This window comes from Crotalus tigris, unplaced genomic scaffold, assembly GCF_016545835.1.
Source record: "Crotalus tigris isolate CLP2741 ecotype Arizona unplaced genomic scaffold, ASM1654583v1 scf7180000017666.379230911805:20528666, whole genome shotgun sequence".
Lineage (NCBI taxonomy): Eukaryota > Metazoa > Chordata > Lepidosauria > Squamata > Viperidae > Crotalus > Crotalus tigris.
The window spans coordinates 16,234,055-16,260,878 of NW_024096552.1; the positions used below are offsets into that span (position 1 = coordinate 16,234,055).

General features: G+C 40.6%; 1 protein-coding gene across 5 annotated transcripts in view; it reads right to left on the reverse strand.

Annotated features, from left to right (window-relative positions):
• Positions 1-26,824, reverse strand: part of BMPER (BMP binding endothelial regulator) — a 277,236-nt gene that overhangs the window by 5,783 nt on the left and 244,629 nt on the right. Inside the window, exon 14 of one of the 5 annotated variants that reach the window (XM_039336816.1) lies at positions 18,449-19,296. The exons of the other annotated variants lie outside the window; for them this stretch is intronic. Within the exon in view, the coding sequence (XP_039192750.1) occupies positions 19,257-19,296 (40 nt within the window). The 3' untranslated portion in view covers positions 18,449-19,256. Of the gene's footprint in view, positions 1-18,448; positions 19,297-26,824 lie in introns of those variants that run through there. 5 annotated transcript variants of the gene reach the window in all.

Sequence of the window (26,824 nt, forward strand, 5' to 3'; positions counted from 1 at the left end):
GGATGTTTTTGAAGGACAGCCCCATGGACAGCACATGGTAATGACATTTATTTACTTAATAAATTTCTATGGCTGCCCATCTCCTATACATGAGTCCGAGTGTCTAACAATTAAAACAAAAATTAAAAAAACATAAAAACACAACCAAGAATTAAAAAAACAGAAATAACATAAAATAACAGCTGAGAACAACCAGAGTACCCCACAATCAATATAATCAAGAAATGGGCTCAATGACAACATCAGGGCCCCAGGCTTGATGGCAGAGCCAAGTTTTTCATGCTAAGTGAAAGGCAAGTCCCATGAGATGATAATAGCACGAGGGATTGTAAGGGGTTCATAAAAAAGGTCCTATTGGTGCATAACACGACAATCTGCAAAGGCACATCTAATCATGGCTACTACTGGTCCGCAAACAGGAGCAAAAAGATCTGGAGGACTCCCCCCCCCAAATTACACCAGGTCTGTTTGGGGTAATACAACCCCTTTGAGAGCTAGAGATAGAAAGTGTTTAGAACTGGAGCGAGGGATCTAAAATCTAGAGATGCATAGTTTTGCCAAAGCTGAACTGAAGCCTCTTTTTGCCTATTCCGCCACCACCATCACCAAGCTTTCAGGTATGAAGACAGAGCCTACAGAGCAGTGAGTAAAACAGCTTTTCCCAATGACATTTTGCCAAAATGCTGACTAATGATACCCATAATTTTCAGCAATTTAAAATCATTTCAAAGTCTAAATGTTATACTCCAATACACCTAAATCCCAAAATTGGGGAAGACAGCAGTAAATGTATGTTGAAATTAAGAAATACTATTCTGCAAATTCTTATAATGACCAAACCGCATTAAACTTGGAATGGAGTCCAATAAAAACAAATATACTTTGTTAGAGTATTATTTCAATAGGACTACTAAATCTGTGGTGAGTATGATGGCACGTGTGCTGGCACTAGGTGGCAGCAAAAGAGTTTTGTGATATCCTGAGTCCACAGACTCCTTTGAAGTCCACAGATATGATATTCCTTAGAATAGATTGACCCTGTAAGTCCATTTGCCTGACGTTTTGAGGAAGGTAGCAAGCATGTCCAACAAAATTAAAAAAACAGAACAGAACAAAAATTGAAAAACATTCTATAAAGAATAATTATTTTTCTTTTTATTTATTTTATGTAGTATTAAATTTTTTTGCCACCCATCTCCCCAAAAGAGAAATAGAAAAACACTTAAAAATTTAAGACTACGGACATTCTAATTTTAAAACCAGAACCAAAGAGACTGATATTATGGGTATGAGGTCTTCTTATCCCATCAATCACCTCCATCAGTGAGTGCCCCCCTTGTGGCTCTAAGCCAACCAGTAAAGCCAATTTTTAATACCCTTCCAGAAGGCCACAAAGGTGGAAGCAGTTCTTACCTCCAGTGGTGGAGGGCTTCATATGGATGGGGCCATAGTGGAAAAGGCTCTTTTGTTTAGCTCTGCCTGCTGAAATTCCTTAGCAGATGTGATCCGTAGGAGGCTTCTTCTATTGGCACAACTGGAATGGGCTAATTCTGTTGGGGTGACCTGGCTCCTTAAATGACCTGGATCTGTGCCATGAAGGACTTTAAAAGTAACAACCAACACCTTGACTTGGACCAGGAAGCAAACTGATAACCAATGCAGTTTGTGCAACAGTGGTGTTATATGTGCCACCAGCTGTAGCTTTCCAATACTCTTCAAGGGTAGCCCCAGGCAGAACACATTGCAGTAATTCAACTGAGAGATGATTAGGGTATGAGTAACCATATGTAAGGTCTCACAATCAAGATAAAGACATAAAGGGGACACAACACAAAATTGTGCAAAGGGCCTCCTACCCACGATTGCCATCTGCTCTTCAAGTCATGCATCCAGGTTGCGTACTGAGTCTTTTCTGGGATAGTGCAGCCCTATTCAGAACTAAAGATGATAAACCACCTGGATCCCGAGGTCGCCTGCCATTCCATCTTGCTATGGTTCAGCTGAAGACTGTTGTCCCCCATCCAGACCCTTACAGCCTCCAGGCACTGAGAAAGGGTAGCCACAGCATCCCTTAGATCACTAGCAAAGGAGATGTAAAGCTGTGTGTCATCTGTATTCTGATGATACCTCAACCCACAATGCCAGATGATCTCACACAATGGTTTCATGTAAATGTTAAAAAGGAGCAGAGAGAATATTGAGCTCTCTGGTATCCTACAAGGGAGTGGTCCTGGGCTGGACCTCTCACTTTCTATCTACACCATTTGGGACCGGCCTTGGAAAATAGAGCCAAAGCAGTATAAAATGCCCCAAACCCCACAGTTGGCCCAAAAATCATGGTCAATGGAATTGAAAGCCACCAAGAGTTCAAGAAGAGGAAGAATGGATGCTACACCTCCACCCTGATCTTATCACAAGGGCAACCAATGTGGTTTCTTTCCCATAACCTGGCCTGAAACCTAATTGAAAGGGGGGGGGGTTCTTAGGAAAAAAAAGAGAAACAGCAGTTATAATAAATATAATGATTAGGGGACTGGAGGCTAAAACATACAAGGAACAGTTGCTGGAATTGGGTATGTCTAGTTTAATGAAGAGAAGGATAAGGAGGGACATGATAGCAGTGTTCCAATATCTCAGGGGTTGCCACAAAGAAGAGGGAGTCAAGCTATTCTCCAAAGCATCTGAAGGCAAGACAAGAAACAATGGATGGAAACTTATCAAGGAGAGAAGCAATCTAGAACTAAGAAGAAGTTTCCTGCCAGTGAGAACAATTAATCCGTGAAACGACATGCCTCCAGAAGCTGTGAATGCTCCAACACTGGAAGTCTTTAAGAAGAGATTGGACAGCCATTTGTCTGAAATGATATAGTGTTTCCTGCCAGAGCAGGGAGCTGGACTAGATGACCTCCAAGGTCCATTCCAACGTCTTCTTCTTCTTCTTCTTCTTCTTCTTCTTCTTCTTCTTCTTCTTCTTCTTCTTCTTCTTCTTCTTCTTCTTCTTCTTCTTCTTCTTCTTCTTCTTCTTCTTCTTCTTCTTCTTCTTCTTCTTCATTTATTTATTAAAATTTATAGACCACCCCACTCCCTCAGGACTCCGGGCGGCTAACAATAAAAACACGATAAAACTTAACAAAACAAACAATACAATAACATTCATCCAGGGGTCAGATTTTATAAACCCCAGGCCTGTCGGAAAAGCCAGGTCTTAAGCAGCTTGCGGAAAATCAACAGGGTGGGAGCGGTCCTAATCTCCGGGGGGAGCTGGTTCCAAGACATGGGCACCATCACAGAGAAAGCCCTCCCCCGCAGCCCCGCCAAATGGCACTGCTTGGCCGACGGGACCTGAAGGAGGCCCAGCCTGTGGGATCTAACCGGACAAAGGGAACTATGAGATAGTAGGCGGTCTCGCAAATAGCCTGGCCCTAAGCCATATAGAGCTTTAAAGGTAATAACCAACACCTTGAATTGGACCCGGAGACCAATAGGCAACCAGTGCAGCTCACAGAGGATAGATGTAATGTGGGTGTACCGAGGAACCCCCACTATCACTCGCATGGCTGCATTCTGGATCAACTGTAGTCTCCGAATACTTTTCAAGGGTAGCCCCATGTAGAGTGGGTTGCAGTAGTCCAGGCATGAGGTGACAAGGGCATGAGTGACTGTAAGGAGAGCCTCCCGGTCCAGGTAGGGTCGCAACTGGTGCAACAGATGAACTTGTGCAAAGGTCCTCCCAGCCACAGCCGTCAAATGATGTTCCAATTTCAGCTGTGGATCAAGGAGGACACCCAAGTTGCGAACCCGCTCCGAAGGGGGTATATTTTCCCCTGCTAGAGTCAACACTGGACAGTTAACATGATCCTTGGGAGGCAACATCCAAAACCACTCGGTCTTGTCAGGATTGAGCCTGAGTTTGTTAACCCCCATCCAGACCCTCACGGCTTCAAGGCAATGGCCCATCACATCAGCCGCTTCACTGAGAGAGCTCGGGGAAGAGATATATAGCTGGGTATCATCATGAAACCTCATCCCGTGCTGTCTGATGATCTCACCCAGCGGCTTCATGTAAATGTTAAATAGGAGGGGGGAGAGGACCGACCCCTGTGGCACCCCGCATTCAAGGGGCCTCGGGGTTGACCTCTGCCCCCCCTTCTTCTTCTTCTTCTTCTTCTTCTTCTTCTTCTTCTTCTTCTTCTTCTTCTTCTTCTTCTTCTTCTTCTTCTTCTTCTTCTTCTTCTTCTTCTTCTTCTCCTCATCATCATCATCATCATCATCATCATCATTCTAATATTATGGTGAAGAAAATGGGCACCCACAAAGAACTCAACAGCGTGAAAATGTATACAACTGGTTAATAAAAGCCCTATCTTTTTTCATGATATGCATTTGAAGTCTGTAAAAAAACAGAGAAAGAGCTTCAAATTCCTGAGTGCACATATCATTTTAAGTCTGAACAAACGGAGGGGAGGGGAGAAAGAGCATGGATCTGGGAGAAGAATTATGATTTCTTGGAAAGAAACAGTCGCAATTCAAGTTATTTGGAGAGCAAACAGTTGAGAAAAATTACATCAGATTGATACAATGTTAATAAAGGAATTCATTAAACTCACAGGCTGGCAGCAAAGTAGGATATAAGTTTGTTTCAAAGTTCAAATTCAAATTCAAATGATTTGAATTTTGTAAAACAAAGTCCAATGGACAAGGTCATGTCGCATTTTGCAAACTTCCTAGGCACAATGCTGATGTGGAGTAATTATTCTATTCAATAATACAGTGGGTAATAGTAATAGTAGTAAAGTTGGAAGGGACCTTGGAGGTCATCTAGTCCAACCCTCTGCTCAGGCAGGAAACCCTACACCATTTCAGATAAATGGCTATCCAGTCTCTTCTTAAAAACTTCCAGTGTTGGAGCATTTACTGCTTCTGGAGGCAGGCTGTTCCACTGATTAATTGTTCTCACTGTCAGGAAGTTTCTCCTTAGTTCTAGATTAATCTCTCCTTGATTAGTTTCCACCTGTTGCTTCTTGTCCTGCCTTCAGGTGCTTTGGAAAATAGCTTAATTCCCTCTTCTTTATGGCAGCCCCTGAGATATTGGAATACTGCTATCATGTCCCCCCTTGTCCTTCTCTTCGTTAAACTAGACATACCCAATTCTAGCAACCGTTCCTTATATGTTTTAGCCTCCAGTCCCCTAATCATCTTTGTTGCTCTTCTCTGTACTCTTTCTAGAGTCTCAACATCTTTTTTACATCGTGGTGACCAAAACTGGATGCAGTATTCCAAGTGTGGCCTTACCAAGGCATTGAAGAGTGGTATTAATACTTCACGTGATCTTGATTCTATCCCTCTGTTAATGCAGCCTAGCACTGTGTTGGCCTTTTTGGCAGTCACATCATTATGATGTTGCCTGAAATTAGAAGTAGCATTCTAGGAATTATTGTCACATAATAGATTTTAAGCATTTGTAAACATACTAAACACTTTTTAGTATTGTTTCAAGAACCATTTTCCAAAGTAAAATGGCATCTGATTTTATAATGAAGAAAATGTAGGGCATTGGCTCCCTCTAGTGTTAAAATGACAAAATATCAAGAAAGAGATATTGGAGGTTCTATCAAAATGTATTTCCAGATAGAATATTTCAACAAAGAAAATGCCTATTACGATGTATGCAAATCATTACATGACTAATGCTTGCTGTATAGCAAAGCTATATGTGAAACTTCAGAAAAATAATGCTAAGACAGGCATAATTTCCTTGGAAAAAATTTTCAGAACTGTGTGTACCAACATTAGAATTGTGCAAGTCAAGGTATTCACTGAGACAGTCTGTGGAACCTAAGCTGGAATTTGAAGAAGAAAAAAATTAAATTTTGGGGTTGGAGAACACTCCTGAGAATACTGTGGACAAACAAGAAAACAAACCAATGAAATATATATATATATATATATATATATATATATATATATATATATATATATATATATATATATATTTTTTTTGTGAGTTTTTTGCGGGTATTTGTATGTAGGTCTTTGGTTGTTCGGGTTTTCTCCCACGTAAAATTGGAAGTGTCTTGGCGACGTTTCGACGAAGTCCCATTCGTCATCTTCAGGCTGGTGCTTTTCAGCTTCGTGCCTCGAGCTGCAGTGTGTGGTCTTGGCTGTTTCTTCCTTTTAACTGCAGTGGAGGTATGAACTGATTGGGTGGGAGCTTGGCTGTGTTCTGATTGGGTGGAGGTGTGTTCTGATTGGTTAGGGGCTTGGCTGTGCTCTGATTGGCTGGGGGGTTGGCTGTGCTCTGATTGGCTGTGCTCTGATTGGCTGGGGGAGTGTTCTGTTTGGTTGTGCTCAGGTTAGTCTGAGTTGCAGAGGGATTCAAGATTTTGGGCTGCCCTGCCATTCCTTGGCTTCGTGTTCGTGGTCGTGCTTCCTCTTCATGGAGGGTGTCAGTTTGCTTCATGTATGGATTGGGGGGGTTTAAAGTGGCTAATGATGCAGCTGTGGTCTGGCTTCTGGTTTGTGGTCGTGCCTCATAGTCAGTGTGGCTTTGGGTTTGTTTTTTGCGTGGATGTTTGGTGGTGACATCCTGTGTGGTTTTTGTGAGTGTGGGTCTGGTATCATTTTTTGTGTTAGGGAGTCGTTTGTCAATAAGGGCGGGTTTCCAAATGGCTGGTAGGCGGGAGGTATCATCTCGCTTGTTCATGCTGTGTGGGCGTTTTTCTATCTCGATGGCTTCTCTGATTATTCTGTTATTAAAATGTTCACTTTTGGCAATGGTTCTGGTATTTTTAAAGTCAATTTCATGTCCTGTAGCTTTAAGGTGTTGGACCAGGGAAGATGTTGGTTCCTCTTTTTTGATTGAGTTCTTATGTTCTTCAATGCGTGCACTTATTCTTCTGTTGGTTTGTCCGATGTATGTGGTGGGACAAGTGGTGCATGGGATTTCGTATACTCCTTGATTTTCTAATTCAATTTTATCTTTGGGGTTTCTAAGGATGGTGGATATTTTTCTGTTTGTGCAGAATGCTGTTTTGATGTTGTGTTTATGGAGGATCTTACTGATTCTGTCTGTGATGCCTTTTATGTATGGGAGGATGGCTTTGCCGTTTTCTTGTTCTTTGTCTTGGATTTTAGTGGGGGTTTCTTTTTGGATTAGGTTTGTAATCTTATTTCTATGGAATCCATTGGATGTTAGTACATTGGTGAGAGTGTGTAGTTCGGGTTTTAGGTGTTGTTCGTCAGCTAAGCGTTTTGTTCTGGAGATGAGTGTCTTGGCTACAGAGTTGATCTGTGCTGGGTGGTACCTCCCGCCTACCAGCCATTTGGAAACCCGCCCTCATTGACAAACGACTCCCTAACACAAAAAATGATACCAGACCCACACTCACAAAAACCACACAGGATGTCACCACCAAACATCCACGCAAAAAACAAACCCAAAGCCACACTGACTATGAGGCACGACCACAAACCAGAAGCCAGACCACAGCTGCATCATTAGCCACTTTAAACCCCCCCAATCCATACATGAAGCAAACTGACACCCTCCATGAAGAGGAAGCACGACCACGAACGCGAAGCCAAGGAATGGCAGGGCAGCCCAAAATCTTGAATCCCTCTGCAACTCAGACTAACCTGAGCACAACCAAACAGAACACTCCCCCAGCCAATCAGAGCACAGCCAATCAGAGCACAGCCAACCCCCAGCCAATCAGAGCACAGCCAAGCCCCTAACCAATCAGAACACACCTCCACCCAATCAGAACACAGCCAAGCTCCCACCCAATCAGTTCATACCTCCACTGGCAGTTAAAAGGAAGAAACAGCCAAGACCACACACTGCTGCTCGAGGCACGAAGCTGAAAGCACCAGCCTGAAGATGACGAATGGGACTTCGTCGAAACGTCGCCAAGACACTTCCAATTTTACGTGGGAGAAAACCCGAACAACCAAAGACCTATATATATATATATATATATATATATATATATATATATTTCATTGGTTTGTTTTCTTGTTTGTCCAATATATATATACCAATCAATCCAGAATTCTCACTCAAGGTATAAATAATTGTGCTCAAATTACCCTACTTTGGACATATGCTCCCAGGAGAAGGCTCTAATGCTGGAAAAGATGGCTGGAAATAGAAGAAAAGGGCAACCAGAAGCAAAGGGGATGGACTTAGTTACAGTGACAATGAGCGTACAATTGGAATATCTGAAAGAACACTTGAAGAAGCTCTTTGTTGCCTGGGATCCCTTCTTAAGGACAAAGATAGCCCGATCACTTTTTGTTTAATTGTGAGCCGTTTGAAGTAACACTAGGTGGCTCACAAATCAAAAGAAAAATTAAATATAATACAACTAAAAGAAATCAGCAAAAAGGTACTAAAGCAGATAGAAACAAGATGGTAAAGTGGACCAACAGCAAAGCTCAGAAGAGACTCCATGTACCCTAGCTCAGGCCTGGGAGAAGAGCCAAGTCTTCAAGACTCTCTGGAACACCTGGATTGCAGAGGGAATTTCATTCTAGAGGCACATAATTATTTAGGAAGGCATGTACAGTGTCTTTTATATAAATACAAAACTATGTTAATTACATAAAGGTAGTTCTCTGTCCTTGTAAAAAGCGTTTTGCAATCAGTCTTCAAAGTTATGACTGTCATACCACCTTCATAGTCATATGATCAAAATTGATCATGAGATGATCAGCAACGGGCTCACATTCATGACAACTGCAGCATCTTGAGATCATCCAATTACAATTTGTCAGCTCCCAGTCTGCTTGGGATAAGCAAAGTCAACAGAGCAGCCCGGATCCACTTAACAACCATGTCAAAAATGATAGTAAAATCAGTTTCAGTCACATGTTGACTCACTTAATGAACATATCACTGAGCAACCAAAATTCCAGTCCCAATTGTGGTTGCATGTAGAGGATTACCTGTAGATTTTTTTTCCTCCTGCCAATTGTGTTTAATTCTCAGAGACTACACAGGTCCCTGTAGTTTTCTTGATAAGGGTTTTCAAAAGCCCTTTCTAGGGCTCAGAGAAAGTGACCTACTCAGGGTCACCCAGCTGACATAAAGCAGAACTTAAAATCCCTGGTCTCCTAGCTTCTAGCCTGATATGTTAACTATTACCTTGTTCCCCCCAAAATAAGACCCACCCAGAAAATAAGCCCTAGCCTGATTTTTAGCGTGCGCCTAATATAAGTGCTACCCCAAAAATGAGTCCAGGGTGTGTGGGCATGGTCAACACAGGAACACGTGAGTGTGTGGGAAGAGACAGTGTCTGGCAGCAGCATGTCCGCACACTGCAACTACCAGGCTGGCCCTCCAAGCAGAGGTGCAGGGGGGGGGAGACAGGCAATCCTGACATGCTGTGGCACCAGCAGCAGGCAGAGGCAGAGGCGGAGGAGGAAGCGGATGATCCCAATTTGCCGCATGGCTGCCTGCCCTGGTGCAGCCACTGGCCAGTTGAGAGACAGTGGGACAGAGTGGGCAGCCGGCCATGGGAGGTCATCCTCATGCAGCAGCAGCAGCAGCAGCAGCAGCAGGCAGAGGCACAGGGGAGAGGCAGGCAATCCAGATGTGCTGCCTGGCCACATGGCTCATGGGAGGCTTGTGGGAGGCTTGCGTGGCAGCACTGGCAGCAGGTGGAGGCAGAGGCATGGGGGAGGCAGGCGATCTGGGTGCACCACACAGCTGCCTGGCTCGTGAGAGGCTTGTGGGAAGCTTGTGCAGCGGCACTGGCATCAAGCAGAGGCAGAGGCATGGAGGGAGGGAGGCAATCCAGTTGTGCTGGTGGCCACCTGGCTCATGGAAGGCTCGCACGGTGGCACTGGCAGCAGATGGAAGCAGAAGTACAGGGTGAAAAGAAGACGATCCCAACATGCCACCAATTCTGTCCCACCATCTTTTGCCTTGCCTGCAGCCATAGCAGGCGGCCAACTGCCTCTGCCTGCTGCTTGTGCCACTGCATGAGCCTCCCATGAGCCTCCCACGAATCAGGCTGCGCAGCCCCAGAGTGTGCCAGCCAAAGGGCCAGCGGGCTGCAGCTGCTGCCAGACACTGTAGACTGCCACACACTCGTCACTTTTTATGTGCACACTAGGGGGTGGGGTGCCCAGCTAGGCTGATCACCCTGATACTGTGTTTCCCCCCAAATAAACCATAATACATCTTTTGGAGCAAAAAAAAAAAAAAGAACGGATCTTATTTTTAGGGAAACACGGTACACCAAGCTGTTTCTCTTTTTTAAAAAATTGACAAATACATGTGGATTATTCATCAAGAAAAATGCATCTTCACTCTAATTTGGGGGGTTTCCCAAGCACTAATACACATACATGCGGGGGGGGGGGTGAGGATATAAAAGATCTTAACCTTCCATTTAGTTGAACATTTTGCTTGCTTAAGACTTCATGCTAGAGCAGGATATCAAATGGATAGGATGGATTATTTGATCGAAAATTGGAATTAAGCCTTCAAGTAATAATATAGAAATCCAAAATAATAGGAAGAGAGAGAAGCACTGTTTCTTCTTTCCTAAGCAGCCTATTTCTTTTCAGTAGCTTTTCAGAGTCATTTGAATCTCACCTGATGATACATTAGATGTTGATGGTCCCAGGTGAAGAGAGTTTCATTTGTCAAGGTAACTGATATATATATACACATAGTTTCCCATCTATCCCCTCATCCAAATCGTTGATAAAGATGTTAACTGGCCGTACTCAGCATGTGGTCCTCAATGGAACTGAATCTATATGGAGGGAAGTGTGTAGTGGGGTGCCCCAGGGCTCTGTTCTGGGCTCAGTTCTCTTCAACATCTTCATCAACGATCTGGACGAAGGGATAGATGGGGGACTCATCAAATCTGCAGATGACACCAAGCTGGCAGGAATAGCCAACAAGACAGGCTTAGGATCCAGGAGGATCTGGACAGACTTGAACACTGGACGCTCTCTAACAAAATGAAATTCAATGGTGAAAAAAGTAAGGTTCTACATTTAGGCAAGAAAAACCAAATGCACAGGTATAGTATAGGGGGTACCTTGCTCAATAGTAGTAACTGTGAGAGAGACCTCAGAGTCCTAGTGGACAATCATTTAAATATGAGCCAGCAGTGTGCTGCAGCTGCCAAAAAAGCCAACACAGTGCTAGGCTGCATTAACAGAGGGATAGAATCACGATCACGTGAAGTGTTAATACTGCATCCAGTTTTGGTCACCATGATGTAAAAAAGATGTTGAGACTGTAGAAAGAGTACAGAGGAGAGCAACAAAGATGATTAGGGGACTGGAGGCTAAAACATATAAGGAACGGTTGCTGGAATTGGGTATGTCTAATTTAATGAAGAGAAGGACGAGGGGGGACATGATAGCTGTGTTCCAATATCTCAGGGGTTGCCACAAAGAAGAGGGAGTCAAGCTATTTTCCAAAGTGCCTGAAGGCAGGACAAGAAGCTACGGGTGGAAACTAACCAAAGAGAGAAGCAACCTAGAACTAAGGAGAAACTTTCTGACAGTTAGAACAATTAACCAGTGGAACAACCTGCCTCCAGAAGCGGTGAACGCTCCAACACTGGAAGTTTTAAAGAAGAAACTGGACAGCCATTTGTCTGAAATGGTATAGGGTTTCCTGCCTGAGCAGAGGGTTGGACTAGATGACCTCCAAGGTTCCTTCCAACTTTATCATTATTATTATTATAAGAGCACTGGGCCCAGAACAGAGCCCTGGGGCACCCCACTACACACTTCCCTCTATGTAGATCGGATTCCATTGAGGACCACACGCTGAGTACGGCCAGTCAGCCAGCTACTGATCCATCTGGTGGTGGTGCTGTCTATCCCACGTTTTTCTATCTTGTCAGGTAGTAGGTTGTGATCTACTTTATCAAATGCCTTACTGAAGTCCAAGTAAATTATATCCACAGCATTCCTGTGATCCACTAATTTTGTCACTTGGTCAAAGAATGCAATAAGATTTGTCTGGCATGATCTATTTTTGACAAACCCATGTTGGCTTTTAGTAATGACTTTATTTGCCTGTAGTCATTTGCTGATTCGTTGTTTGATTATCTTTTCCAGAATCTTCCCAGCTATTGAGGTTAGGCTGATAGGTCTGTAATTTCCTGGGTCCATTTTTTTTCCTTTTTTGTAGATGGGAACTACATCAGCTCTTTTCCATCCTCTGGTAGTTCCCCTGTGCTCCAGGATCTTTGAAAGATATAGTTCAGTGGTTCTGAGATCACTGAATGTAAAGGCTGAAAAGAAAACTGCAGAGCAGTTGTATGTTTTCTATAACCACATAAAATAAATTTTTCAGGATTTTGTGACCATAATACCCACCTCAAAGAGCTTCATTCATTATCCTATTTAAATCTGGAGCCATAGTTCTGGAGATAATAAAAATCCCACTCATTTCCTCACCATTTTCCTCCTAATACTCTTCTGTTGAAGCTAATGGTAGACTCCCCGCCTTTCACTTATGCTATAAAAACACATGTTAAGTGAATCATATTTACACTCCATCCCACTTCATGAAAGACAGCAAGTCAATGTCAAAGAGTTCAGACACTGTTTCTTCCATTCCTTTTCTATACAACATCCTACTTGGAAAATCTCTGTGGATTGATGAACCCTGAACAAGAGAATATTCTTGTGGACAGCTAATATTCATTTCTACTATAGGAATTCTTACATTGCAGCCTATTCAATCAAAAATGATTGAGTCGTTCTAAGCATCTCTCCTTAAATCCTAAAGCTCCTCAAAGGAAACATTTATATCTGGGTGGAACTTTTGATGGCCTATTTCCCTTGCATTTTTTTCAGCCCTTCACAGGGCCAGAAATTAGAAACAATTCCACAGATAGCCCAGTATAAAATATTTATTTTTTTTTTCAATGAGAAAGGCCAATTTAATCTCTCGTGCTGCCTTCAAAGCAGATATAGTTCCTGACTGCTACTGGGATATCTGATTTAACTACACTTCCCATCATCTACTGTATGCAACAGAAGTGTGCAGAAAATTGAAACTAATCATGCCTGTCATCACCACTTCTGCCTGCCCAGTAGGATATCAGAATGGGTCGTTTGAATTTAGCAAAAGATGGCAAGCACTGCTGGGGGTGGAGGTTGCCTGACCTACTTCCAGAGAAAGACAATTGCATTTGGAAATGTCCTCAGTTTGCCTCACTAATCCATCAGCTACTGCTACTTGTTTTTACTACATTTAGAATTATAGTTCTCCCACATTTGTTTTCTGGCAAGTGTGAGACCCAAGGTATAAGTTTACAAACTGTACAACTGTCTAGAAGACACATATTATCATGGGTGTGATAATGTTTGGCTCATCAGTTTTTGCAAGGATAATATAAACAGATCACTCTTCTAATGGCAGGAGATAATCTTTGGGCAATTGTAGAAGCAGATGTCTGGGATTTTGCAAAACGGTACTCATGGTATTTAAATAGCCACAAAATAGAGCAGGTAATCACCTTTAAGTACCTAGGGGTGGTCATATATGCCACTGGCTCACAAAAAGCCATGGAGAATACTTGGCTGCCTTTGGCCAATGATCAGCAAATGCCATTCTTAAATTTTTCCGCACAAAGGGAGGACACTATGTTCCAGCTGCAATTAAGCTCTTTCTAACCAAGTCACTAGCATAGCCTCTCTACGGGACCTTGCTCAGACCCTCAGCTTTATGTTTTACACTACTGGAAAGAGTTCAATCCAAATTTATCAGAACAATTCTCCAGATGCCGCACTGTGTCCCAAACGCACTTCTGCGCCTGAAGACATGATGGATAAAAGTTGAAGCAAAAATCTATATAGCTTCTTTAAACATCTGGCTAAGGCTTAATTGCTTTCTGCAAGGCCTAGCTCCATTAATTATTCAAGATAAAGTCTTCTCTTCATGGATCAAGGCAGCCAAGTCCAACCTTGTCAAACTAGGCTTCTCCTCAACCTCAATTCTCAAATTGGACTATGACCAAGCAAAAAAACTTAGTGTCAAAGGGTAGCGGACATTGAGAGGCAAGCGGACTTAGGTATAGCTCCGCTGTTTCTGGCTCCAGACTCTATTAGATACATGGTTATACCTGCCAGGTATCTTAGTCAGTAAACCACCAGAAAGCATTCTCACTTGCACGGTGCCATGCATTTCCATTGGCCGTCCTATAAGGCAAGTATAAAAAGATACCATTGGCTCAAAGACTCTGCTCCTGTGGCTCAAGAGAGGTGGAGACCATTGGACACATACTCCTTTGATGTTCCTTCTATAGAGCTATTCGGAAAAACCACATCCTCCCCATAATTGATAGGTATCCTGGTCGTTCGGAAAGTATTTATCTCCAGTGGCTGCTTAAGGACGAGCAGGCAGTGATCACGTGCAGGTGGCTAGATTCTGCACTGCAGCATTGGGGATTCACCAGAAACATAAATAAACATTTTAGATCTTTTAAATAATCTTTTATAATTAATTTTATTATGTATTTTTATCCAGCATTAGACTATACTCAATGTGTTTTTATTGTCATGTCAGTATGATTCAGTTTTTCTGAAGGTAGCTAGGTTTTGTTATACTGTCTGCAAAACTAGGCAGACCTTGGTCACCCATTGATTACATCATTAATTGTAATATATTGCTATGTCTTCTTGTGTTGGTTCTGTTTAGTTTTGTTTTATTTGAATGTTTAATTTATGTGTTGGCCTTTGGCTGTAATAATAAATTGATTGATTGATTTTCTGTGTAAGAAGCTAACAGCAGTATTTTCATGAAATGAGAATCTCAGAGCTGTATTAACCAATGCAAGTATACTGTGGTACTAGATTTAACTTGCTGCTAGAAGATCATTATGCAACAAAAGTTCACATAGTTCCATTTTAGTGCCCACGCAGGCTATAGAGAGCCAAAAGACAGAAGAAAAAGAGGTCATGTGGAATAGCTATTATATTTGTGTCTCAGCATCCATCCATCCTAACATGGCAGAAAACCAAGCTTTGCTCCTGGGCCCCAGCAAGTATTTGAAATCTTGAAATCAGAAGTTAGCTATCCCGCATTCCCATCTGCTTGAAACTCTTTCCTGCAAACTGCCCCTATAATCCAGTTGTTTGCTAAAAGAAAATGTGCCAGAAGTTCAGTGTTGACGAAACCTTCTCCAAAACCAATTTTTTCTTGGGTGGGGAGGGGTAGCAAGAGAGAATGAGACCGAGAAATAAAAGTGGGTTCCTGAAAAATGTGAACATTGCACTGTTGAGGGCAATCTGGCCAGTGTGTTATTCATAGCCATCACAGACCAGTGGTGTAGGCTTTGGACCTTTATTCTTTGGATGAGAGAGCTGTGGAGACTGCTCTCTTTTTTGTAATATTTGCTTTTTTGCTAGTGCATATACAAAACCCAACAGAAATAAATATACTTGTGTAAAAAATCACATTTATGAATATATTGGATGCCTAGAGATAATTACGCCTCAAACTAATCATATCTAAGTTACTTCTCTGCACCCTTCCCTTTGGTCTGAATGATATTACCACCAAACTCTGATAAATACTGTTTCCCCAAAGCAATTACTACCTTTTTTCAGAATAAGTTCTCCTGTTATTCATTTCTACTAATGAAACAATTTTTGAGTGAAAGTCTGGAGGTGTGAGCTCAAACTACAGTGTACTCATGATCCAAGTTCAAGGGGCTATGCGATAAGGTAAGAGTTTGCCATGGTGAAAGCCAGCTTGGCATAGGACTTAAATGCATTAGATTAGCAACTGGGAGATGATCAGTTCTAGTCCTGCCTCAGGGCAAAAGCAGCTGGGTGACTCTCAGCAAAAGTCTTTTTTCTCTCTTCTTTCTTTCTTCTCCTAGGAAGAAGATGGCAATGGCAAACCATGTCTGAAAAATGTTGCCAGGAAAATTGCAGGGAGTTATCTAGATAGTTTCTAGGGATCAATACTGGTTTGAAGTGACAAAAAATATTTTCTTTTAGCAGTATAAGCACACAGTGTTGAATATGATATTCTTTTCTTACCAACTGTCACTATCTGTTGGCTATTATGTTTAATTCTTCAGTTTGTCCATGGGAGGACACAACATTATAATGTAGCATTCATTGGAAAGGCATTCTGAGTAGAAAAAAGCAATTTTCCCCAATAGCTGTAACTTACTTTCCTGAAGCCTCCTGGAACATTGGAGGGGTATACTACTCTTAAGGACATTGTGCTGAATTTTAGAAGGCCAAGAGGAGTAACTTGATGTTTTGTTTTTCTAACTCTGTCTTGAAAGAGTTGAAATAACTCTCACACAAACTTTTATCACCCAGAAATAGGGGGTGGAGAAGATGATAATTTTGCTTCAGCCTTATATGAACCAGCCAACTATTCATCTGAGGTTGGCCTGTCAGCATCCCTAACAGTATGAAACAGGAATAAAGTCACTGAGATGCTGGATGAGGAGCCAGCCTCACTGATCATCCAGGCTTTGATGAATCAAAGCATTGCCGAATCATTGGGCTGGTCTTGAATTAACTGCTAGCTGTGTACTGTTCCATGAACTGCCATGACTGTTTTCCTTCAAGAACTTGAAATTATGGTTCTTCTGTAAATACTGAAGCAGTATCTGCAGACAGTGGAGCTTTCGTGCAGCTTATATTTGGGTTTCAAATTCATACCATGCATACTTTGGAAATAAGGCTAGAAATAAATTCTCCCAGTCTACACCAGAAGGGACTCATTAAGAATATTTGGAATGGAGTTAAGAATGCAAAGCACATGTCTTAATGTCTCTCAGAAAACAGACCAATAATTGTCTGCTTTGCACATATATTAGCTTTGCTCATGGAAGTGGTTCCACTGATTTTAGTATAAAATTCTGGCAAACAAGGCTTAATCTCTCTCTCTATATATATATTCCATGCACAAATGATTTGGAATTCCACCTGGTTATGCTCACTGTGAAAGAGCATAGAAATTTAGAACTATACTAGCAAATATCATAAACCAGATCTCGGTTAATGCTGCAATCATTAACATTGATTAATGAAGGCACAAAAAGAATGGAAATGTTATCCTGACTCTGATACTATATCAGTCTAAACCAGTGGTTCTCAACCTTTTTAATGCCGCGACCCCCAACCGGTCGTAACTTGAGGACTACCCAACCGGTCGTAAGTTGAGGCCTTTCCCTGCCTGGGAGCGCCGCGCATGCGGGGTGCTGCCCCCTGCGCCGGCCGAGGCATAGCTGGCAAGTGGCAGAGACGGTGCAGGCCGACCACCGGCTGTGCCACCAGCTGGCCCAGCCCAAGGGAGGTAAGGCACCTGCCGGGCCCCACGCATACCAGCAACCCTCCCTGCGCCCACCGGCCTCCCACCCCTGGCCCTCTTTTACTTACATTTTTAGTAGTTGCTCAGCAGGGAGGGATGGAAACTTCCAGACAGCTCACCTTCGCTGCAGACAACTTGCAGCATCATTTGCAGAATGGGACTTTTGGCAGGCTCAGCAGGGCAGAGACAGCCTGGACAATTCCTATTGGCTTTCAAAAGCCGATAGAATAAAAGGGAGTAGCACAGCTAAGGAAAAGGGGAAAAAATGGCGGACTGCGTTGTTTGGCGACCCCCGTGAAATGGTCGTTCGACCCCAAATGAACTGCTGGTCTAAACAGTCTAATACTCTTGCTTACCTTGAATAGATATATATATATAACTGGGTACTACCAGGCTATTGATCTTATCTCATTCTGGACTAATAAATTTCCTTTCCCAGCAGTTTCTTGTAGAGATATAATAAAGGAGGAAGGGATGGCAGAAAGAAGGCCAAGCCTTCTATTACACACCAGTGTCAACACTGAAAACATTGGATGTTCCCGTTCTGATAACTGATGAAAATTACAGCCATTTCCACTTTGCTTTTAACATGCTTTTTCTTCTTTTAAAAATTAGGTGCAGAAGGGGGGTTGGGATGAATGCTTGAACTCAGCTAGCCATAATAATAATGCTGCTCTGTGGGAACTCAAGGATGAACTGATAACGGTTTGGTGGGCTGAGGAGCTGGAGAGAAAGCCCGAGTTTCGGGCTAATTGAAGAATGTGATTTATGACTGCTTATTGGGGGTGGAAATTGCAATTTGCTACTTTGTATCCAGGAGAAGGGAATTTAGTTTTGGGTTCAACTACGTAGTGCCGGTTCTTTATTTCCTGATTAAAATGTTCTTTAAGGAAGAATTTTTTCCTTGAAGTTCTTTTGATGGGTTTCATCTATTGGAACCATGACAGCCAGAATGGTCAAAGGTTCAACCTCTCATCCTCCACTAGTAATAACCAGGTCTACCTGCTCAGGAAGAAATAGAACCACCATAATGCTACCGTTCCAATCCTTGCAATCAGTCTAAAAAGATACCATTACTGATGATATTGAAAGCCTCTGATAGATCCACTGGATCAGAAAAGTTGCATTTTCTCCATCCATATGCTTTCATTCATCATCTATAATGTTGTGTATTAACATTTATAATATTTTACATTATTAATATTCCTTGGGGCAATGCCGAAGATGCTGTGAATGATTGAAATGACTGGAAAACACTTGCTGCTCAATCTGCTCTGCACAGGACCTAATGAGGAGGAGGATGAATGTTGTTTACAACTCATGTCCAGTTCTGAAACCTAGCTGTACTAGATCCAGATTATTTTTTCTTCTGGGATCTGGAAGAATGCCACCTTCTTGAAGACCTCCTTCAAAAGGGGAGGGTGGAGGCTCTAGAATCTAGATAAAGAAGACTTCTGCAGAAGCAAGCACCAATCTTCCATTAGTTTTCTCACCAATCTCAGCTGAGAAAGCCCTCACAGGATTCCATACTTTTCAACGAAGAGGTCATTATCCTACTATGGATTAATCTGGGTTGTACATACATACAGACGTACATATATTATATACCTCCTCCTCCTCCTCCAACTCCCAACTATTTAGCATCTCAGTCTTTCTTTAAAGGTGTTTTAATAACTCTCACTTGTCCCTAGCTTACATGATAACAATGAGCCTGAGTTTTAATACAAAATATGCAACTACTCAACATGTAAAATAAAAATAAATGCCATTCCAATGTTTAAATACCTAAGATTTAGATTTTGCACTATTTTTTCCGTTGACACATTTTTCGGAATGAAATACATTTCATGTGTTTTACATGTGCAGTCTAGTGTTGCAGTTACAAAGTCAGATGAAGGAAATTCAGGTTGAGGTTACTGTGGAAACTTATTGATCATTTGGATCCTTTACTCAGTCCAACCCATTTCACAGAGCTGTTAAGATAATATGAAAGGAGAATCATCTATTAGCCATCTTAAACTTCATCTCAAATATAAATATAGATATGTGATAAATCTAACAAAAAATTATGTATATTTCCAGTAGCCTTCAAAGTTGAACATTTTCAACTAAATGCTTTAATGTACGCTTGCACTTTCCTTTCTTTGACAGAGAAAAAATTGTTAATATTCAAATATGAAATACTATTTTTGCACTATTTTTTTAGGATCTCCAGGCATTATAAAACGTAGCTTGACTTCAACTCAAAAAGCAAAATGAGCCTCTACCCCACTGATCACTGGCACCGATGAGTTTCTCATTGTCCTGTCTTTTTTCTCCCCCCCCCATCAAGATTTTTGCAGTCAATGAAAGCCAGGATATCAAGCACCCAACAATGCTATTATCTGATCAATTAGGGCTCCATTTCCTTCTATCTCTAGCTAGTAATACACTTAACGTTGTACTTTTTATCTGTCAATTTGTAAATCAAAATCTAAAACTGTTAATTCAGTTTGAAAATGTCTTATTCCAGATGCATTAATATTACTGCTTGTGCTGAGAGGAGAAAAGAGATTTCCTGAATAAGTAGAATTGAATTTATTACATTGGGCAAAGGAATTCAATAATAATCTGCTTCTCAGATAACCAGTTTGAAGGCAATCAATAACAGAATGAGATCCTAAGTCAACTCTCATTAACTCATTAGGAATATATTTGGAAATGAGCATGCAAAACAAATCTCATAAATCTACACTGAATAACTTCTAGATTTAACACTGATAAGGGCAAAATTGCATGTCAGAGTGTGAAATTTCCTTAGCTCCAAACAATTTGCCACTCCTATGCAATTGTTGCTTTTATACTTTTAATGCTTTTACCATATTTGATTATTACATTTGACATCTTTGGTGTGTAAGAAGAGAATTTGCCAATTTGTTACTACCATGTTGTAGGTGAATGGAACAAAATAACTAGGCATATAAAACCTTTGGTTTATTTTAATGAATGCCACTGACCTGTCATTTATGATGTTGGTGATCAACAAACTTACTAAAAGTTTCTGCATCTTTGCTTAGTCAGTAATAAAGTCTGTTGCAGTCCTATCAGCTTCCCTATTTGTTAAATGATTTTTCTGTAAACTCTGAAATAACGAAGTCTTGTTTCTTTATTATTATCTTATCATCTTATTTTTTTATTAAACATATTTCTAACTTGCCCTGTTTGAATAGATCATAATCAGGGAAGAGCAAGGAATCTTTTTTTAAAAAAGAAGCCTTAAATAAGCAAGCAAAATTCCACAAATTATTATACCTTCTAACATGATATACCTTATTACTTAGGTAATAATTACTTATTACATAGGTAAAGTAAGATCTGCTTCAACTTCTGAGATCTCAAATCATACAGTGCTTTAAATATCATCGTTATAATTTCTATGTACTCAATATCTGATAAATGTAGAGATGAGAACAGATATGATAGTCACATCTATATTCAGGACATATGGTTATGCAAAATGCAGATAATAAAATTCAGGATTAAATCTTAAAGGCAAACAGCAGACAATCTGCAGCACAAATAGTTTTCACTCTAAACTGAGAGAATTTCATGCAAAGTTTAGAGGACTAAAAGGTTGAGCAGACTATATGATAAATAGAGATGAAAGGAAAACAAAAACCCAAATTACAGAAATTGGAGGGGTTGAAGCATGTGGTATCTGTGCATATCCTCACATATAAATATTTCCATGTGTATCAGCAAATAGCCAGAGTCTGCAAAGATGAAGTGAGGAAAACTAAGGCTCAAAATGAACTAAGGCTTGCGACCAAAGTCAAAAGTTAAGATAGGCAAGAAAATGGTTAAGTGAGCACCTGTCCAGCCTAGACGAGTTCAAATCACCAGGACCAAGGTTCTCAAGGAACTGGTAGGAACTATATTTTTCAAAGATCCTGGAGCACTGGGGAATTACCAGAGGACTAGAAAAGAGCTGATGTAATTCCCATCTTCAAAAAAGGGGAAAAAATGGACCCAGGAAATTACAGATCTATCAGCCTGACCTCAATACCTGGGAAGATTCTGGAAAAGATAATCAAACAATAAATCAGCGAACACCTAGAGGCAAACAAAGTCATTACTAAAAGGCAACATGGGTTTCTCAAAAACAGATCATGCCAGACAAATCTTATTGCATTCTTTGACCAAGTGACAAAATTAGTGGATCAGAGAAATGCTGTGAATATAATTTACTTGGACTTCAGTAAGGCATTTGATAAAGTAGATCACAACCTACTACTTGATAAGATAGAAAAATGTGGGTTAGACAGCATCACCACTAGATGGATCCGTAGCTGGCTGACCAGCCGTACTCAGCATGTGGTCCTCAATGGAACCACATCTACATGGAGGGAAGTGTGTAGTGGGGTATCCCAGGGCTCTGTTCTGGCCCAGCACTCTTCAACATCTTCATCAACGATTTGGACAAGGGGATAGATGGGGAACTCATCAAATTTGCATACAACACCAAGCTGGCAGGAATAGCCAACACTCCAGAAGACAGGTTTAAGATACAGGAGGACCTGGACAGACTTGAACACTGGGCACTATCTAACAAAAACACAGTGCTAGGCTGCATTAACAGAGAGACAAAATCTAGATCACATGAAGTATTAATATCACTTTACAATGCCTTGGTAAGGCCACACTTGGAATACTGCATCCAGTTTTGGTCATGATGTAAAAAAGATGTTGAGACTCTAGAAAGAGTACAGAGAAGAACAACAAAAAAGATTAGGGGACTGGAGGCTAAAACATATAAGGAACAGCTGCTGGAATTGGGTATGTCTAGTTTAATGAAGAGAAAGATGAGGGGGGGGGGACATGATAGCAATGTTCCAATATCTCAGGGGCTGCCACAAAGAAGAGGGAGTCAAGCTATTTTCCAAAGTGCCTGAAGGCAGGACAAGAAGCAACGGGTGGAAACTAACCAAAGAGAGAAGCAACCTAGAACTAAGGAGAAACTTCCTGACAGTTAGAACAATTAACCAGTGGAACAACCTACCTCCAGAAGCGGTGAATGATCCAACACTGGAAGTTCTTAAGAAGAGACTGGACAGCCATTTGTCCGAAATGGTATAGGGTTTCCTGCCTGAGCAGGGGGATGGACTAGATGAACTCCAAGGTCCCTTCCAACTTTATGATGATGATGATGATAATGATGATGATGATGAATCATCGCACAATCAGCCAGATGTTCAGACTGGATTTGGCATTTTGTCTACCTATCGAGTCCTTACCCAGGACCTGGGATAGGCAGATGTGGATGTTTGATGGTATTACAGATATCGTTGCAGGATGGAAGCAGTTCCTAGTAAGGCCGCCTTTTGCAATTGACTAATAGCATATTTGTCAATGCCAATGGTGTTCAAGTGGTGCTCCAGTTGTTTTGGGATTGTACCCAAGGAGCCTATTACTATTGGTACTACCCTTGCTTGCTTTTGCTACAGTCTTTCTATTTCTATTTGTAGGTCTTTGTATTTTGTTATCTTCTCCAGCTCTTTCTCTTCTATTCTGCTGTCTCCAGGCACTGCCACATCCACTATCCAGACTTTTTTGTCTTTCTTATCGACAATTGTTAAGTCTGGGGTGTTATGTTGCAGGTGCTTGTCTGTTTGACCTGCAACATAACACCCCAGACTACTACTACTACTACTACTACTACTACTACTACTACTACTACTACTACTACTACTACTTATTATTATTATTATTATTATTATTATTATTATTATTATTATTATTATTACTATTATTAAAAACCTATTTGTGGTTATTTGTAAAAATATTTAACAAATAATTTAGTGGCTATAATATTTGCTTATATAAAATATTTCAGGAAACTACTATGAAATTCCATCAGACTTACAGCAGAGAGAAAGATAAGAAGAATTTTCCATTGGTTCCTGTATCTTTCTGAATTAGTATATACATTTAATAATTTATGCCTTTGTTCTTTAACTCCTTCATTTTACTTTCTATCATGTTTTGAGATTATAAATCTATAGACAAATGGCACTTTAAAAAAAATTATTTTTTTTCAAATTACACTGTAAACCTTTTTAGCTGAAAAGTAGAAAAAGTCAATGTTTTGTACAAGAACATATGTTGGAAATGCAACTGCAAGACAGGTACTTTTTATCATATCTGGTGGACTTGTGATTAAGAAAAGAAATAGTGGACCAGACACACTTTTCCCACAATGGAAAAATGGATGGTAAAGAGATGACTCAGCAGAGATGGGGAAATTGATTGTTTTAATTAAAGAAAATAATGTCTCTAGTTTTGTTTCTACTTTTTGTTCAAAACTGAAAAAATGAAACTGATAAGTTTTGACAATTAGATAAAAAGAATTATTTTGTTATTATTGAAAAGGATTGAAATGCTATGAAATGTAAAGCAAAATATTGAGGTTGCATTTTTTTTAGTATTTTATTGCACTGAAAATTTGGAAGTCACTACTTTTTTTCTTTCTTTACACTTTTTTCACTTTTGTAACATTTATTTCTTTTTTTATCTTACAATAAAACTTAATAAAATCTTTAAAAAGAACATATGATCTAGGAAAAACAAGATTTAATTTTACTTAACTGCTCTGGAATATTTTCGGTTGGGAAATCAAGTAAACATGTTTTAAATTAACACAATAAAGAAAATAACATCTCAGTCATGAAGTGTAACTGAGAGCAAATGGAGTGCTTTTTTTTTTTTGTAATTTAGCCCCATTGAAACCAACAGTTTATAGTTAAATACTTTCTCCATTCATTCTAAATGCATGTGAACCTTGCTTTTTCCAGACTATTTCCCATGAGAATAATTCATTCAGTCTTCCACAGAAGCCAAATTGTTTTTCACATACACAGAGAAAGACATTCAGACTCCACTTAACTATAATATAAAATAATGTTGATATATTATACTAAATAAAGTGCAAAATGTGTACTTCAAGAAACAATTACAAACACAGAAAAGATGGAAGAAGCAACAGGAAATGTCTTAGGAACATCTGTGCTTAATTAATCTATTCAGTAGACTGTTCAACAAATCAAAATTCTTCTAAAATAGTTTTTCCAGAGGGATATTACCAAAGTAGCTATCAGAAATGCAAAAACAAAACAATGAGATTTATCATCTGTACTTTTACTCATACATTTTTATTTAAGAATAACTTTATATTTGCCACTATAGCTCTGTATGTTTATCTAAAAGGAACTGGCAGATGTGATCTCAGAACCATTGAACTATATTTTTCAAAGATCCTGGAGCACTGGGGAACTACCAGAGGACTGGAAAAGAGCTGATGTAGTTCCCATCTTCAAAAAAGGAAAAAAAAATGGACCCAGGAAATTACAGACCTATCACCTGATCTCAATACCTGGGAAGATTCTGGAAAAGATAATCAAACAATGAATCAGCAAATAACTACGGCACACAAAGTCATTACTAAAAGCCAACATGGGTTTGTCAAAAATAGATCATGCCAGACAAATCTTATTGCATTCTTTGACCAAGTGACAAAATTAGTGGATCACAGGAATGCTGTGGACATAATTTACTTGGACTTCAGTAAGGCATTTGATAAAGTAGATCACAAGTGTAAAAGGTGTACTTCAAGAAACAATTACAAACGACGAGGGGGGACATGATAGCAGTGTTCCAATATCTCAGGGGCTGCCACAAAGAAGAAGGAGTCAAGCTATTTTCCAAGGCGCCTGAAGGCAGGACAAGAAGCAATGGATGGAAACTAATCAAGGAGAGAAGCAACCTAGAACTAAGGAGAAACATCCTGACAGTTAGAACAATTAATCAGTGGAACAACCTGCCTCCAGAAGCGGTGAATGCTTCAACACTGGAAGTTTTTAAGAAGAGCCATTTGTCCGAAAGGGTATAGGGTTTCCTGCCTGAGCAGGGGGTTGGACTAGATGACCTCCAAGGTCCTTTCCAACTTTATTATTATTATTATTATGGATCATCGCACAGTCAGCCAGATGTTCAGACTGGATTTGGCATTTTGTCTACCTATCGAGTCCTTACCCAGGACCTGGGATAGGCAGATGTGGATGTTTGATGGTATTACAGGTATCGTCGCAGGATGGAAGCAGTTCCTAGTAAGGCCGCCTTTTGCAATTGACTAATAGCGAATTTGTCAATGCCAATGGTGTTCAAGTGGTGCTCCAGTTGTTTTGGGATTGCACCCAAGGAGCCTATGACTATTGGTACTACCCTTGCTTGCTTTTGCCACAGTCTTTCTATTTCTATTTGTAGGTCTTTGTATTTTGTTATCTTCTCCAGTTCTTTCTCATCTATTCTGCTATCTCCAGGCACTGCCACATCCACTATCCAGACTTTTTTGTCTTTCTTATCGACAATTGTTAAGTCTGGGGTGTTATGTTGCAGGTGCTTGTCTGTTTGAATTCTGAAGTCCCAGAGCAGTTTAATTTTATCATTTTCTATGACTTTCTCTATTTTATGATCCCACCAGTTTTTGCTTACAGGCAAATGATATTTTTTGCAGATCTTCCAATGCACCATTGTTGCTACTTTGTCATGCCGCTGCTTGTAATCAGTCTGTGCAATCTTCTTGCAACAGCTTACCAAGTGGTCCACTGTTTCTTCAGCTTCTTTGCATAGGCGGCACTTACTGTCTGTTGCTGTCTTCTCAATTTTGACTTTGTATGCATTTGTCCTTAAGGCTTGGTCTTGTGCAGCCAGAATTAGTCCCTCGGTCTCTTTCTTCAATTTTCCTGCTCTTAGCCATTGCCAGGTTTTATTATTATCTGCTTTCCCAGCTATTTTTTTCATGTATTGGCTATGTAGTGCTTTGTCTTCCCATGCCTCTATTCTGTTCTTCATTTGGTCTTTCTTGTAGGCCAGTTTGGTCTCTCCAGTAGTCAGTAAGCCTTCCTGATATACTAATTTCAGTGCATCTTCATCATTGTTCTTCAGATATTCTTCCAAAGCCATTTTTTCTTCTTCAACCATCTGATATACTTGTAGCATTCCACGCCCACCTATTTTCCTTGGTAGATAAAGTCTATCAATGTCACTGCGTGGATGAAGGGTATGATTCATTGTCATTATTTTTCTGGTCTGCCTATCCATTGCTTTTAGTTCTGCTTGAGTCCAGTCCACTATTCCAGCTGTGTACCTAATGACTGGGATTGCCCAGGTGTTGATTGCCTTTATGGTATTTCCTCCATTGAGTTTGGACTTTAAGATCTTCTTCACTCTCTTGATGTATTCACCTCTAATCTTTTTCTTGACTTCAGTGTGCTTGATGTTGTCAGCTTGAAGGATACCCAAGTATTTGTAGTACTCTTCCTCATCCAGACTCTTAATGTTATTTTCGTGGGGCATCTTGATTCCTTCAGTTTTCACTATTTTTCCTTGTTTGATAGTAAGTGTGGCACATTTGTCCAAGCCAAACTCCATTACAATATCTTGGCTATATATACGGACAGTGTTGAG